Source organism: Acipenser ruthenus, chromosome 11 (assembly GCF_902713425.1).
Source record: "Acipenser ruthenus chromosome 11, fAciRut3.2 maternal haplotype, whole genome shotgun sequence".
In the NCBI taxonomy this organism is placed as follows: Eukaryota; Metazoa; Chordata; class Actinopteri; order Acipenseriformes; family Acipenseridae; genus Acipenser; species Acipenser ruthenus.
Window position 1 is genome coordinate 2,417,173 of NC_081199.1, and position 15,989 is coordinate 2,433,161.

Sequence of the window (15,989 nt, forward strand, 5' to 3'; positions counted from 1 at the left end):
GCAGAGCTGTCCTGAAGCTGGTCAGTGTTAGTGCGGGTTAGTGGAGTGAGCTTCAGGACCAGCTGGCTGAGGAGACTCTTTTCTGGGCTGAGCTCTTGGGTTTGCAGGGTCTTGTACTGGAGGGAGTCTGGCTCACTTCTGTTTAGATGCATGCAGAATTTGAGTGCTCTTTTTTGCATGCCGGTGAGCAGTGGGTAGCTGCCTAATTCAGCCCTGCATGCATGGTTTGGTGTTTTCTGCTGTACCTGTAATATGCTTTTACAGAATTCAGCATGCAGGGTTTCTACTGGATGTTTATCCCATTTGATATAATCTTGTTGACTGACTGGACCCCACACTTCACTTCCATACAGTACAATGGGCTGGATAGCAGGTGTGACAGTACTGCTCTAACAGTGCCACGCTCTGCTGCAGCCCCTGCTCTGTGGAGGACAGCAGGACCAGGTCATCTGCGTAGAGCAGGAATTTCATTTCTTTGTCCTGTAAAGTGAGTCCAGGGACTGTAGACTGTTCCAACGTCGTTGATATAGCTGTTGAACAGCGCTGCAGCCCTGCTTCACTCCACGCTCCTGTGTGAAGAATTCTGTTCTTTTGTTGCCAAATTTTATTCCGCACTTGTTTCCTGAATACATCGACTTTATTATGTCGTGAATTTGACCCCCTGCACCACTTTGACCTTCGTGCCAAATGGAATTGAATGCAGTTACTGGACGTGTGCCTCCACTGTATTCTGATCAATGCAGTAAGCAGTGTTTGACTCTAGATGGCGCTACATTGCTGAGGTGTTTTGCTCACCTGGAGTTTGGTCATGCTCTGTTGCGGCTGAGGAAATGAAGTCTAAAGGCTGTGTAAATATTTGTTATTAACCATGACAACATGACTCATAAAAACAAAGACTGAATAAACCAGGAGCAAGGAAGTTTATTATTCACTTACACCGGATCTGCATGTAAAACAGCAGGCTGTGTAAACACATGCGTTTTCTTCATTGTGTGCGACACTTGTGGGGTTTCTGTTACACTGGTGCGAGGTGGGAGGCTCACAGACTCCTCCTATGAATGAATTGGATTTATTAAGAACAGATTGGGTTTTATATTAAAGGCAGATTGTTAGCAATCACACTAGGGAATTCTAGTGTGCTACTATGATCACTAGGATATGCAGCTTTGCTATAGGAATCGCACTGAAATGCTCCAGGATGTTGTGTGCAGAAGGAACTCTGAAGTACATCTTGTAATGTTATTTGAGGTAGCATGTGCATGAAAGGGTTGCTGTACAGTACAGTGATTTGCCACTTTGGGTTACATGCATCGTTTTGTAAGGTGTTTAAAGGTAGCATGAAAACAGCAAGACATTTACTCAGTCAGGGGAATCATAGGGGGGGAAACACTTAATACAGGGGGAAAATATAGAAAAAATAAAAATGACCCCATTCTATATACATTTGTTTTGCTTCTGTAGAATCGATTTTGAATTAAAAAGGGACAGGTCCAAGCGTGCTCGTCTACAGCAGGTTGCTCACAGCCCTGTTGCAGTAACAGCACAGCGAGACCTGGCTGTCAGAACGGAGACGAGGTCTCTTCACAGCGCTGCCGCTTATCCGAAGAAGCCGTGTAAGAAGACTGCCACGGCCAGCAGGATGATGGCGTTGGCGTTGACCACGTTCTTCCAGAGAGGGTGCTCCGAGGTGTCGGTCAGTTTCTTGTCCAGCGCCTCCTGCTCCTCGGGGCTGAGCCGCAGAGCTGACTTCTGCTCGAACCCGCAGAACCAGTTATAGGCCTTGCGAAAGCAGCCCACCTCCTGAGGGGGTTCTGGAATTAAAACAGGGAGCGAGGAAATGCACTGTGAGTGTGGCTGCTGCCTGGACTGACTGCTTTCCAGACGGGGACATATTTTCAAAAGCTTACGTATTAACGTTACAAAAGGAGAACCGCAGCACCTGGGCTGAAGAGGACTTGAAATGTAGTTTTGTAAAATCATCAAGCGATTTATGTTAATCAGGAAACTGTTCAGTCTCGTGAATATCAAGACAGACTTTAAACAAACCCGAGTGTGCGCTAAAGCTTTGTGAAGACAGCCCATGTTCTCCAACAATAATGTATATGGTACTGAAAAAACAGCAGCTCATTTCAACACATGAGCAAGAGACTGCAAAGGCTTACTTTTCAGACAGCAATGCAATAACTATTGAACATTATACAAGTTGCATCAACTACAACAATTAAACAGATAATTTCTTTCCCCAAAGGTTCAACACAAATGAAAATAAAGACGAGGGCAGAGTAAGGAAGGCGCTCTTGGTTACCGGGGTCCTCGCTGGGGGGCTCCTCCTCGGGGCTTGTCCAGTTGTCAGATTCCAGATCAATCCTCTCCTCGGTGGAGTTGCGCAGACTCCAGCACAGCCGGTACAGCTGCAAGGGACAGAGGGGACAGGGAGGAACGCTTTCAAAAGCATGCAACAGGAACAACCCAACATGGGGTTTACAGATCCATTTAGAGAACACAGAGAGGAGCGTCTGAGCATCACTGACAACGAATAACAGTTATTAGAGCATTTGCATCACAGAGCTTCAGATAATATTATTATGCTTTATTTTCTGAACGGCTTGTGAATTTGATGTCAGATGTCAATGTGTTTTTTTTCTGAACGGCTTGTGTATTTGATATCAGGTGTCAATGTGTTTGTTTTCTGAACGGCTTGTGAATTTGATGTCAGATGTCAATGTGTTTTTTTTCTGAACGGCTTGTGTATTTGATGTCAGATGTCAATGTGTTTTTTTTCTGAACGGCTTGTGTATTTGATGTCAGATGTCAATGTGTTTTTTTTCTGAACGGCTTGTGTATTTGATATCAGGTGTCAATGTGTTTGTTTTCTGAACGGCTTGTGAATTTGATGTCAGATGTCAATGTGTTTTTTTTCTGAACGGCTTGTGTATTTGATGTCAGATGTCAATGTGTTTTTTTTCTGAACGGCTTGTGTATTTGATATCAGGTGTCAATGTGTTTGTTTTCTGAACGGCTTGTGAATTTGATGTCAGATGTCAATGTGTTTTTTTTCTGAACGGCTTGTGTATTTGATGTCAGATGTCAATGTGTTTTTTTTCTGAACGGCTTGTGTATTTGATGTCAGATGTCAATGTGTTTGTTTTCTGAACGGCTTGTGAATTTGATGTCAGATGTCAATGTCTTTGACTGCAGCTGTGGGGTTGGACCCCTGCAGGCAGCCCGGTTGCTCACATGTTTGTCCTCGATGGGCGTGGTCATCAGGGACACCCCCAGGATGATGATGCAGGAGATGCCGAAGAGAATGAGTGCGAAGTAGAGGTAGTGGACGCCGCAGATGATCTTGGGGCACTGGCTGGGGGTCACACAGCTGCCCGTGCCATAGGCAAACTCTGTGATCATCCGCGCCAGTCCTAGCAACAGCCCCACGACCAGCCCATAGAAAGCGCCCTGCAAACAGATCAGCAGGACAGGCACAGGGGTGAACTCACACCAGCGAGGACGGAATACTGGATCTTAGCTATTCATGTAGCGTGTTCACTTTTAAAACATCTTGCATGGTAGTCTTATCCGACAACTACTGGTGAGACTGATGTTTCTCTTTCACTCAACCCTCTGAAGCAGCCACGTACCTGCTCGTTGACTCGTTTGCAGAAGATAGCCAATAGGAAGACAGCGGCGATGGGCGGGCCCAGGTAGCTGGTGATCGATTGGATGTAGTCAAAGAGCTGTCCGCTCTGTGCAGACTGCACGATGGGGATCCATGCGATGCTGACACCAATCAGAGCCAGGATGAAGACTCTGCAAAAAACAGGAGGAAACTGGATGACCAATGTACAGAAGTGCTGGGTCCTGCTGGTTTCAGGTAGTAGCCCATAACAAACAAAAAAACACAAGGATTATGATAAGAGAAAAACATGCAGGGCCATGAAACAGGAACCATGCGTGAAATGCACAGAACCCTTCCTGATCCGTGTGTCAGACGTGCACAATTCTTACTTTAAACTTGCATTTGCTTGATCCTAACATGCGCTTTGATTGGTACTGTACAGGTCTCGCACAAACCATGCCGGAGACTCTCAGCCCTGTGAAAGGAAAATCCTTTAAGAGGAGGACCCCACACTGCACCTTCATGCCAGCGTGAGATTACAGCGCACCTTCATGCCAGCGTGAGATCACAGCGTACCTTCATGTCAGCGTGAGATCACAGCGCACCTTCATGCCAGTGTGAGATCACAGCGTACCTTCATGCCAGTGTGAGATCACAGCGTACCTTCATGCCAGTGTGAGATCACAGCGTACCTTCATGCCAGCGTGAGATCACAGCGTACCTTCATGCCAGTGTGAGATCACAGCGTACCTTCATGCCAGTGTGAGATCACAGCGCACCTTCATGCCAGCGTGAGATCACAGCGTACCTTCATGCCAGCGTGAGATCACAGCGTACCTTCCTGCCAGCATGAGTTCCTGCTCAGACGCCTGCTTGCGGATCTTGGTGTAGATGTCCATGGTGAAGAGCGTGCTGGCGCTGTTGAAGATGGAGGTCAGGGAGCTCATGAGGGAAGCCAGCATGACCGACAGCATCAGCCCCCGCAGACCTGTCGAGACACGACACAGAGAGCACACGCTCCCCTGAGTTTGGAGGTTCAGAAGTATTCATGCAGTTCTAGGGAGGAACAAGTCGTTTAACAGGCTTGAATAATGAATTGAGGGTTTATCTGAATCAGCTTGGTTCCTTTCGCTGGTACTCATTATTAACAGATCTGACCTATGTTTGATCACGAGGTTCCATTGAGATGTGAATCTTTTCCCCAGGGCGCTTGACCAGCATGGCTCTCTGGACTGGTCTCTGCATGGCGGGCAGCTTGTTACTCACCATTCGGCATCAGCTCCACCACCAGCTTTGGATATGCGATGTTGGAGCAGCCCACCGTCGCTCCGCAGTATTTTTGACATTCACTGGGGGTCACACATGCCACCACATCTGAAAACAACAGCAAAATAAGCAACCAAAATCAGTCAAACTGTGCCTTTTAAATCAAGCCTTCTGGAAATCAAAAGCACCTGAATCTGGGGTGGTGATTATTCTGCGGTATTCCACGGTAAAAGCAAGCAAAGTGAATACATGGCAAAGCATGGTCAAGCATGGTAAATCGCATACACATGCAGTAAAACTATGGTAATCCCTGATAAATGCATAGTGTGTACTGCAAAATTACTGTGCAGGTGGACCATGGTTAACATCTATAAGGCTATCTTGAACCCATCCTACAGTCGTACAATTGAAGCCTCTTTCAAATCTAATTCTCTAATAGGGTTTGGGAAGGTATGGGATGCACCCCTGGGGTTACACATTTAAAATGGTGAGCCAGGGTCAGCAGGGGGGTAACAATTAACAAACTGCAGAACAAAGACATGGCTCTCATTTTACAACCAGAGCTCCGGGTTTGTTTGCAGTCCTGCTGGTTTGCAGTATTGCACATGTGGACGGACACATAAGCAGGCTCTCACCTGGGTACAGAATCCTGCTCATCATGCCTGGGAAGACCATGAGGAACATGGGCAGCAGCTTCAGGTAGCCACACAGGATGCAGCCAGCCTTCACATGGGACATGTTTTTAGCAGAGAGGCACCGCTGCACAATCACCTGGTGAAACAGGGGAGGAGAGAGAGAGAGAGAGAGAGAGAGAGAGAGAGAGAGATAGAGAGAGAGGGGGGGGGCAACTTAACTGGGAGCTTCTTAAACAAGGCAATCCTCTCACCAACACCAGCGTGTTTATTTAAGACCCTTTAAGGAACACAAATTTACAGCAGGAAATATCGAGAAAGTTGCCGACTACCGCTCACCTCCTGCTCCGTCACCCCTGCTCTCTCCCCAGCCTCTTCCCCTCCCCTGCTACCTTGCTCCCTTTTCTTCCATGTTCTCCCCTCCACCAGCCCTTGATCATCCTCTTACCCCTCACCTGTTCCTTCCCCCCCACGCCCCACTCTCTCTCTCTCCCTGCTCTCCCCTCACCTGTTCCTTCCCACCACGCCCCCACTCTCTCCCCTCCCTGCTCTCCCCTCACCTGTTCCTTCCCCCCCACGCCCCCACTCTCTCCCCTCCCTGCTCTCCCCTCACCTGTTCCTTCCCCCCCACGCCCCCACTCTCTCCCCTCCCTGCTCTCCCCTCACCTGTTCCTTCCCCCCCGCGCCCCCACTCTCTCCCCTCCCTGCTCTCCCCTCACCTGTTCCTTCCCCCCACGCCCCCACTCCCTCCCCTCCCTGCTCTCCCCTCACCTGGTCAGTGCACCAGTACCAGGTCCCCAGGATGGACAGTCCGAAGACCAGGCCCGGCCAGGGCAGGTCTCCTGTGATGGGGTCCCTGAAGATGTGGAAGGAGTCGGGGCGGGGGGTGTAGCAGGCCGCGCTGATGTTCAGCCCCACCTCCGTGATGATGGAGGGCTTGGCGTTCATGTACTTCTCCACAAAGGAGTCGTACCCTCCGACCGTATTAAAACCTGGAAGAGATAAAAAAAATAACAGTTCCTGGCACTCTTAACTTCCTCGACCAAGACTGCATGAAAGTCAGCTGAAACGCTAAAGTGTTAGAAGAAAAGTGAATTTTACAAGGTAACTGATCCACAACCCCCTTTAAAGTTATTAATGGATTCGATACAATGAGTAAGTGGTGGCATGGAGACCTGACTATGATGGCCTTACTGGGGCGCACATTATAAATATGTGGCTTCACGTTAAATAGTGAACCTACATTTTAAAATACACGTGAAACTTACTTCAGGCCAAAAGGCAAAGAGCAAAAGAGGAACAGAAGAAGTGTGGACTCACAGAACCCCATGAGGATGAAGGATCCCACCACCATGATGATGGTCTGCAGGGTGTCTGTGTAAATCACTGCCGCCAAGCCGCCTGACAGGAGAGAGAAAGAACAGCACAGGAGCATCACACCTCTCACCCAGCCACGGAACGAGACATGCTGGAATAAGAAGCTCGTCATCCCCGGGGTGACGGGCGCTGTGGGAGGAGACACTGCCCTTCCTGACGCTGCCCTCTGTCGGTGAGATGACATGCCCATTCCAGCATGATGTCATCCTAGCATCATGTCATTCCAGCTTCATGTCATTCCAGCGTGATGTCATTGCAGCATCATGTCATTCCAGCATGATGTCATTCCAGCATCATGTCATTCCAGCATCATGTCATTGCAGCATCATGTCATTCCAGAATCATGTCATTCCAGCATCATGTCATTCCAGCATCATGTCATTGCAGCATCATGTCATTCCAGCATGATGTCATTCCAGCATCATGTCATTCCAGAATCATGTCATTCCAGAATCAAACTGCTGGTTTAAAGTTCCTAGTGTTTTACATGTTACTACTTCACCTGGTAAACAACTTCCCTCGTTTAAAACCCTCCTCTTTTATGATTTGTGAAAGAATCAAAAGACTGGAGTCGGTTTCTGTGTTTGACTTGGCAGTGTGTTTGACTTGGCAGTGGGTCAAGGCTCTAGTTTCTCGCCTGACTAAAGTTGATTGTCTGTGTGTTTTGCAGCAATATCAAGTTTATTACGATAACAACAAGGAGGTTGTAACCTGATAAAGACTGAAATAGCTTCTTTTATTTTGTTTAGATAACAGTGATTGCTCCTGGCTGAAAGGGTGGACTTTCTCCTTTGAGTATCACCCCAGGGGAATGAATGAAGCAAAGTGGTGGTTCAGGCAGGGAACTCACTTAACCTTAGATCGAGTCACGTAAACATCAAGCATATTCTAGGAGCTTCCATCTGTTCAGTGGAAGAGCTAGTATCTTACTGGTCTTCCGATAAACGATAGGTCCAATGATCATCAAAGAAGGGATTTATATCTCTCCTCAATGCGTTCTGTCCCTGCTGTTCACCTCTTCCTCCTCCCCAGCCTCCTCCTCCCCAGCCTCCTCCTGCTTTTTGGCTTCATCTAACTGGGGAGGGCAGCTATCCTGCCCCCCCTGCAGTCAGCCTCTTCACTTATCAGCAAGCTCATTTATGGGCAGGGGTGCCTCGAAAGGTGAGGCCAAAGAATGCAGTGTGAAAATATGTATAATGTAATCTAAGCTTTAATAAATAAGCATGAGTCTCGTGACTGAACTGCGGGTCTCCTCCACTGTACCATGGCATGAAAACCAAGCGCTCAAGCGCTTTCTGTAAACATTTTCTTATCAAATGCAGCGAGGTCTTTCTGCTCAATTAATTCATTGTGCATGAGTGGCTGAGCTCGGCTGTCTAGCAATATATCCGCCCACATCGTCAGACCAGCACATGATGAGTGTCCAAAGTGGGTTATAAAGATATAGAAGGGTGATATTTAATATCCAAGTGAGTTACCATGTGGAATATAATATAATATAATATAGCAGCCCCTTGAATCCGGGCTCCACCGCTCCGTGCATTACTGCGCGTTGTTACCTGCTCCAGACTCACCTGTGACAGTGTAGAGAGCTGTGATCGCCAGCAGCATCACCACAGCAAGGTATATATTCAAACCAAGAGCCTGCTGGATGAAGATGGCTCCGGAGAACATGTCCGCCTGCAAGGGAGGAACCTTTGTAACATGTGCAGTGTTTCCGTTCACACAAAAAAACGGTACACTCGTGGAGTACATACTGTGATAATGCTGTGTCACTAAAAGGGGATTCAAAAAAAGCACACAGCACGCTATTCACTCAATGAGACTTCCCAGGCTTATTAAGCTAATGCAGCAGTGTGTTTGCGGTGTGTTTGATTCAATAGCTCTATGAAACAATTGTGTTTTTCATTCAAAATACCCCTAGTTGGCATTTCCAGCGGTGCTGATAATGTTCCTCGGAGAATGTCTAATTGAATGTCCGCTAATCCTTATCAGAAAATCCTAAGCGAGCGAGCAAAGGGTGTCCCTTTAGAATGTCGCATCAGAGTCCACCTTGGTAATGATAAACCCCGATTCACAAGGTGAGACTGAACGGGAGAGCCTCGCGTGAGAGGTTACCACACACACACGTATTGACCCTTGCTCTCGAGTGCAACACTTTATTAATACGACTAGTGATGTATTTCATAGTCTCAATTTAAAAGGCATATCTTGCAAATATTTTCTGTCAACGTGACTGCAATCCTTGGTCTCTTCTACTGATTAACCAGAGTCTGCAAACAAGCGAGTGTCAACCTGAGGCGGCCAGGGAGGACGTGCCTGCACTTAGATCACACCTCACAATCAAAGTCACTTTCAAAAGCAACTGTCTGCCTTGGTGCTTTAGAGATTGATGTTAATTTACGGAATGGAGGCTGATTGTTGCTAGAGCTCAGTATCGCACAGGATTTACGAGACTAATCCATCGCCATGTGCTCTGATTAAACAGTCATCCGATTCATGACGTGAATAATAATCGAATAAAGACCAAGCGGGTGATCTGATTAATGGATTACTGATTGGTCGAGCTCACTGATTAGACAGATTCAGAACCCCGAAAGCTGAAGGGAAGTCCAGGACTCACAGAGATCTTGGTGAAGATGTACAGGATGAGGGACAGGACTGAGAGGTAGATACGGATCCTCTGGCCTCCAAACCTCTTCTTCAGGTACTCTGGCATGGTCACCACCTGCAGGGCAACACACACGCACACGCACACGCACACATACATTTGTTGGACCTAAAAACTTTTACAAAACTTTGAAAACTTTTTTTTAACCTGCTGAATGAAATATTTACCCCGGCTTTGATGTAGATCGGTACAAAGAGCCAGCCCAGAACAACGACAGCCACCAGGGCCTGTGGGACACAGATACACAAAGACAGGCTCATTCAGAGGGGAATGTTGTGGGGCACAGATACACAAAGACAGGCTCATTCAGAGGGGAATACGGTGGGGCACAGATACAGAAAGACAGGCTCATTCAGAGGGGGATGCTGTGGGACACAGACACACAAAGACAGGCTCATTCAGAGGGGAATGCTGTGGGGCACAGACACACAAAGACAGGCTCATTCAGAGGGGAATGCTGTGGGGCACAGACACACAAAGACAGGCTCATTCAGAGGGGAATGCTGTGGGACACAGACACACAAAGACAGGCTCATTCAGAGGGGAATGCTGTGGGGCACAGACACACAAAGACAGGCTCATTCAGAGGGGAATACGGTGGGGCACAGATACACAAAGACAGGCTCATTCAGAGGGGAATGCTGTGGGACACAGACACACAAAGACAGGCTCATTCAGAGGGGAATGCTGTGGGACACAGACACACAAAGACAGGCTCATTCAGAGGGGAATGCTGTGGGACACAGACACACAAAGACAGGCTCATTCAGAGGGGAATGCTGTGGGGCACAGACACACAAAGACAGGCTCATTCAGAGGGGAATACGGTGGGGCACAGATACACAAAGACAGGCTCATTCAGAGGGGAATGCTGTGGGGCACAGATACACAAAGACAGGCTCATTCAGAGGGGAATGCTGTGGGGCACAGATACACAAAGACAGGCTCATTCAGAGGGGAATGCTGTGGGGCACAGACATTTGCATACATTTGCAGCACTGCACCATGAAACCATGTTTTAAAGTCATCCATGACTACTAAACACATTACTTGTTAGCTTTCTTGAAGTATTTCCATGTCTTTACAATGGTTTACACCAGGCTCCTCTGTGCTTTACCTCGCTTTCACAATAGTTTTATATTTCTATAGTGTGATAGTCCAGAATGCTGTGAGTCAGCAGTGTGCTGATGAATATGATTCCCCTTTCTCTGGTGAGATACTGGTCTCTGATTGGGCTCACTGAAGGTCACAGCACTCACGTTCCACTCAAACCCTCCGATCGCGATCCCAGCGGCTGCTCCCGTCCCCGCCAGTCCCACAAAGTGTCCGCTGCCGATGTTGCTGGCAAACAGAGAGGCTCCGATCTGGAATCAGTGACAAACAGAGCAGCTTTCAACACAGGAGAGGTGAGCCCGACAGTCTTTCTACAAACACGGACGCCCGTCTGTCTGCTCAAATAGACATGACTTTAGCTGAATCTTACACCAGCATTCACCCAATCGATCTTGTTTGACAAACATGCAGTGCCTTCTTCAGAGTTCAGTTAAGAGAGTTTCTCTGAGGGCAGCACCACTATTCCAGGGTCTATCGTTTCTTTTGTGAAATATTTCTTTTGCACACTGGGGATGCGACACTCTGCCTGTATCTTATTATTTTAACACAGGTTTGACTGGATTCTTAAAATGTACATTACACTTGGGAATAAAAAGGCTTCGACCTCTTGATCCAGTTTTATTGAAGGGCTGTAAAGATACAGAAATGAAATTCTGTATCTTTTGCTAGTTGATAATAAAAAAAAAAAGATATCTGGGAACATTGTGTTCTTCAATGGAAGAGCTATGCTAGGAATATGTCTCTGTGTAGTGGATGGCTCATTCTAGAAGCATTAGAACCCCAGCTATGAACTCTAATAGTTTTACCCGGAACCCAGTATAGAATGTACGTGAATGGTTCTTTATAGAACCCACACAAGACGAGCAGAACACCCTGAGCTAGCTCCACGACTATGAAGTTACACACAGTAGCCTATTGAAATGAATAGGTAGAGAATCCTTGCCCTTGTATAATTGCACCTGTCACACATGTGGCAATGAAGCCGTTTGCTTTCATGATCATCCATATAGGGGACAATTAATAGACGCTGATTCCGTCTGCTGTATGTAAAGAACGTTTGAAGAAGGTCTTGTTTCGATGGATTAAATAAAGTTCAACTAACAGGCTGCCTTTTATAGAATGGTGAGCGTGGTTGCAGAGTAATTAATGAGGTAATGGCCTGTGTGATTCTACCTGTTACCCAGTAATGGCTGATTAGGTTCTGGTGGAGGCTAGAGTTTCAGTAATAGAAGGAAATGGTATGAAATGACTTGGCAACGTCTTACAGCACTGGTGATTACTGCTAGACGCTGCCTGGTTACTGTGAAGCTGTGCTATTTAATACCTCCTAATGTATTGTCAAAAGATTTGCAGTGATCTGCAAAACCACCCACACTGCCCCAGCACTCTCTCTGGTTCCCTGCAGATTTACACAGACCCGATGATGCAGGTTTATTGTGGAGAGGGTTTCTAATTGCCAGGTTAGGGGGCAAGCTACTCTGAAGTTCTCATTTTAAAGACCATGTCATGCTGAGCTGTGGTATTTGCAGGAGAGCGTGTGTATTTCAAAACCTTTTTTTAAGGCTAATTAACACCCTGCTAGAAATTATTAAGCCTAAATGTTGTACAGGAGCAGCACAATGTAATGATTAACTTATCAAACTTTAACTCAAGCCTGCTTTTAGTTGGGAGGCAGCGAGCTTGTGATTAGCACAGGCAGAACCGTGGTACACAACATTACAAACTGCTGGGCATTAGGACAGGTAAGGCAAATCCTTCTTATCTACTGACATCAAAACCCGTCTCCAGATCATCGCAGCTTTCACACGCAAACGCAGTTACCAAATTGTGTGAATGATATTTCTCCACGCACTCACCGGCCACCACACCATGCTTCGTCCAGCCAGGAAGAACCCCCCCACCGTCCCGCGGCTGGTCTTCAGCATGGCCTGTGGATGAAACAAGCAGGGCTCCATGAATGGGAAATTGCCAACCCTTAGAAACGTTTACCCCGCTATTTCTGCACGCTATTTTTGCAGTCTTACCATGCATTTTCACATGGTTATTCTACGCACTTACCTTAGTTTACCCTGGTTTGCCATGTTTATACACAGCCTTTACCATACCTTGCGATTCTATGCAGTGCCTGCCTATGCTTTACCATGCTTTCACTGTGCTTTATTACACTTTGCTGTGATTTTACTCTGGTAAACCGTGATAAGGGAACTGCAGTTACTGTGTCCTACAGGCTGCAGTGCTCTTTTGAAAGGACACAAAAGTTCACAGGATAAAATCATATTAATCTTATCTTTCAATCACATTGATTTGTCACACGACCCATTCCAAGGGCAGAGCTGAATCAAAGGTTGTGTAACCGAGGAGTACCAGATCCTAACACTGGAGCTCAGCCCTGTTTGAGAGTCTCTTTCCAATACTGTGCAAAGACAGTGATACAAATGCATTGCAAGGCGCTCCATCAAAGATGACATCAGTTTCTGTGGAGATTTTGCATCGAGAAATCGAGAAATCAACAAAATCCCAATAACAATATTCCAGATCGAGACGATCCTTTGATTTTATAAATACAGTAAAACTTTGATTATCCGAACCTCTCTGTTATCCAAACAGCACCTTGTTGCTTGTGCTGTGCTCCTCTGCCCTGATTGCAAAGAAAATGCGCTGAGCAGCACTTCATTTCTGGCATCTACAGAACAGTGCAATACTGTAGGTTATATACTTACAGGTAAAGGGGTGAGTTACATCTTTTCAGGAGGCTTCTTGATTAATTACTGTCATAATCCGATTATCTGAACAATTCAATTATCAGAACAATTCGATTATCTGAACAATTCGATTATCAGAACAATTCGATTATCTGAACAATTCGATTATCTGAACAATTCAATTATCTGAACAATTCGATTATCTGAACAATTCGATTATCTGAACAATTTGATTATCTGAACAGCCCCTGATCCTAATTAGTTGGGATAATGGAAGTTCATCCATTGGTCAGCATCACTCTCATCAGCATGATCTTGTCATTCATACACAGTCACAGAAAATCAACTACTTTGCCCAATTCAGAGACCCTGAACTAAAGTCCAGATGTTTCCAATAGCATCCCTTTTGATGAAAACATTTGATCAAGCATTTTAAAAATGTTCAGAAACAATAAAGTGAAAAAGAAGCAGCAATCTCACAGCTAATAACCGCGATTCCAGACGCAACCCTACTCACCCCGATTCCTACAGCCAAAACCACAAGGAAGTAAATCACGATGACCGCAATATCGGCTGGATTGTTGACCGCCATGTAGTCCGAACCAGTTTCATTATCGGTCCGGACGACTCCATAGCGGGCTGTGACGCTCATTGGGACGCTGGAGTCTTTCTTGAAGTGTGGGTCCAAGAACCTGCCAATTCTGTCCTGAAATAAAGAGGCGTCCACACTCTCGCCTCGCTTTTATCAAGCAACCTGACACAGGGTGTGTTCAACTCAGTCTTTGGATTTTAGGTTAATCATAAACTGATCAGGAAAGTGGCAAAGCAATTTGTTTTATTTTGTACTCACTCACTCACTCACTCTCTCTCTCTCTCTCTCTCTCTCTCTCTCTCTCTCTCTCATGAACGTATCACTGGAAATCACTCGTGCCCAGTGAAACACATTATTGTGCAGTGCTTTCGATGGCTTTTTTACAGCCTGGAAAACACAGCCTGATTGAAAAACAGAAGGGGAGTTGTACTGTAGGAACAACCTGTTCAGAAAAAGAAAAAGCCAAGAAAGATTGTTTAAGAGCTGCAGGGTGTTCAACTGCAAACTGAGTCTGGGGTAAAGGTACCAAGCCTTTAAAACCCTCAAACACAAAACAATACCAATGCAAAAGCCTCCGGTTCAGAAGGGAGCGCCAGCCTGGGTTTATGTATACGTGACAGTAATGTGTCAAATGTGCCTCGCATGACCGCACAGTTCAGACCCCTTCCTAACACATCAGGAGGGCAGAGCAGCAGCCCTCTCATCCTCCCTGCTGCTGCACACTTACTAAGAGCCCCCTGGCATCCCTCAGTCACCTGCACTGAGCTGAGCTAGCCCCATATTTGACCTGGGGTTATGCAGCAGTAGCCAGCACTCGTAGCTAAGGGTATAGCGAGGGGTACATTGTGTCTGCTAGGGGAATGCCCAGTCAGCAGCATGCACACTTCCTTATGTCACGCCCCACCCTGTCTCTGGCTGTGTCTGATCTTTCTTGTAATACAAAGCCCCAGTCATCATGTACCAACAGTCCTCTCCCAGCATGCTCAGTCAGGGGCCAGGCTATGGCTCATTGCGTTCAGGGGGTGTCGGTCCATGACTGCTCCCTGCTCTTTCCTCACTTTTAGCATTTCATAAAGGCTCTTAAAGAATAGTTTGGTGTCAAAGTCCAGGATGAGCTCTGCTTTCAAAACTGGACAGGTAAATGATTAGAGCTGCTGCTGGAAATGATATAGGATATACTCAGCCAGGCTTTCTGGATATGATATAGGATATACTCAGCCAGGCTTTCTGGGTATGATATAGGATATACTCAGCCATGCTTTCTGGATATGATATAGGATATACTCAGCCATGCTTTCTGGATATGATATAGGATATACTCAGCCATGCTTTCTGGATATGATATAGGATATACTCAGCCAGGCTTTCTGGATATGATATAGGATATACTCGACCATGCTTTCTGGGTATGATATAGGATATACTCAGCCAGGCTTTCTGGATATGATATAGGATATACTCAGCCATGCTTTCTGGGTATGATATAGGATATACTCAGCCATGCTTTCTGGATATGATATAGGATATACTCAGCCATGCTTTCTGGATATGATATAGGATATACTCAGCCAGGCTTTCTGGATATGATATAGGATATACTCAGCCAGGCTTTCTGGATATGATATAGGATATACTCGACCATGCTTTCTGGGTATGATATAGGATATACTCAGCCAGGCTTTCTGGATATGATATAGGATATACTCAGCCATGCTTTCTGGATATGATATAGGATATACTCAGCCATGCTTTCTGGATATGATATAGGATATACTCAGCCATGCTTTCTGGATATGATATAGGATATACTCAGCCATGCTTTCTGGATATGATATAGGATATACTCAGCCATGCTTTCTGGATATGATATAGGATATACTCAGCCAGGCTTTCTGGATATGATATAGGATATACTCAGCCATGCTTTCTGGATATGATATAGGATATACTCAGCCATGCTTTCTGGATATGATATAGGATATACTCGACCATGCTTTCTGGATATGATATAGGATATACTCAG

General features: G+C 46.2%; 1 protein-coding gene across 1 annotated transcript; it reads right to left on the reverse strand.

Moving 5' to 3' along the window:
• Window positions 1-996: 996 nt before the first annotated feature.
• Window positions 997-14,087, reverse strand: LOC117426392 (sodium/glucose cotransporter 1-like). Its single transcript, XM_059032843.1, has 15 exons — window positions 13,892-14,087; window positions 12,529-12,600; window positions 10,819-10,923; window positions 9,727-9,786; window positions 9,512-9,616; window positions 8,463-8,568; window positions 6,832-6,912; window positions 6,283-6,503; window positions 5,515-5,650; window positions 4,880-4,987; window positions 4,451-4,601; window positions 3,636-3,804; window positions 3,238-3,453; window positions 2,306-2,411; window positions 997-1,811 (listed from the first exon to the last, which is right to left on the reverse strand). The coding sequence occupies exons 1-15, from the start codon at window positions 14,024-14,026 to the stop codon at window positions 1,597-1,599; spliced, it is 1,986 nt and encodes a 661-aa protein (XP_058888826.1). The 5' UTR covers window positions 14,027-14,087; the 3' UTR covers window positions 997-1,596.
• Between the last annotated feature and the right edge of the window lie 1,902 nt (window positions 14,088-15,989).

Coding starts and splice junctions, on each gene's coding strand:
- LOC117426392 (XM_059032843.1), bottom strand. CDS start 14,026: ATGAGCGTCACAGCCCGCTATGGAGTCGTCCGGACCGATAATGAAACT. Junction 10,924..12,528: donor GAAGCATGGTGTGGTGGCCG/GTGAGTGCGTGG, acceptor CACTGATTCCAG/ATCGGAGCCTCTCTGTTTGC. Junction 3,454..3,635: donor GCAAACGAGTCAACGAGCAG/GTACGTGGCTGC, acceptor ATCTGTTTGCAG/GGCGCTTTCTATGGGCTGGT.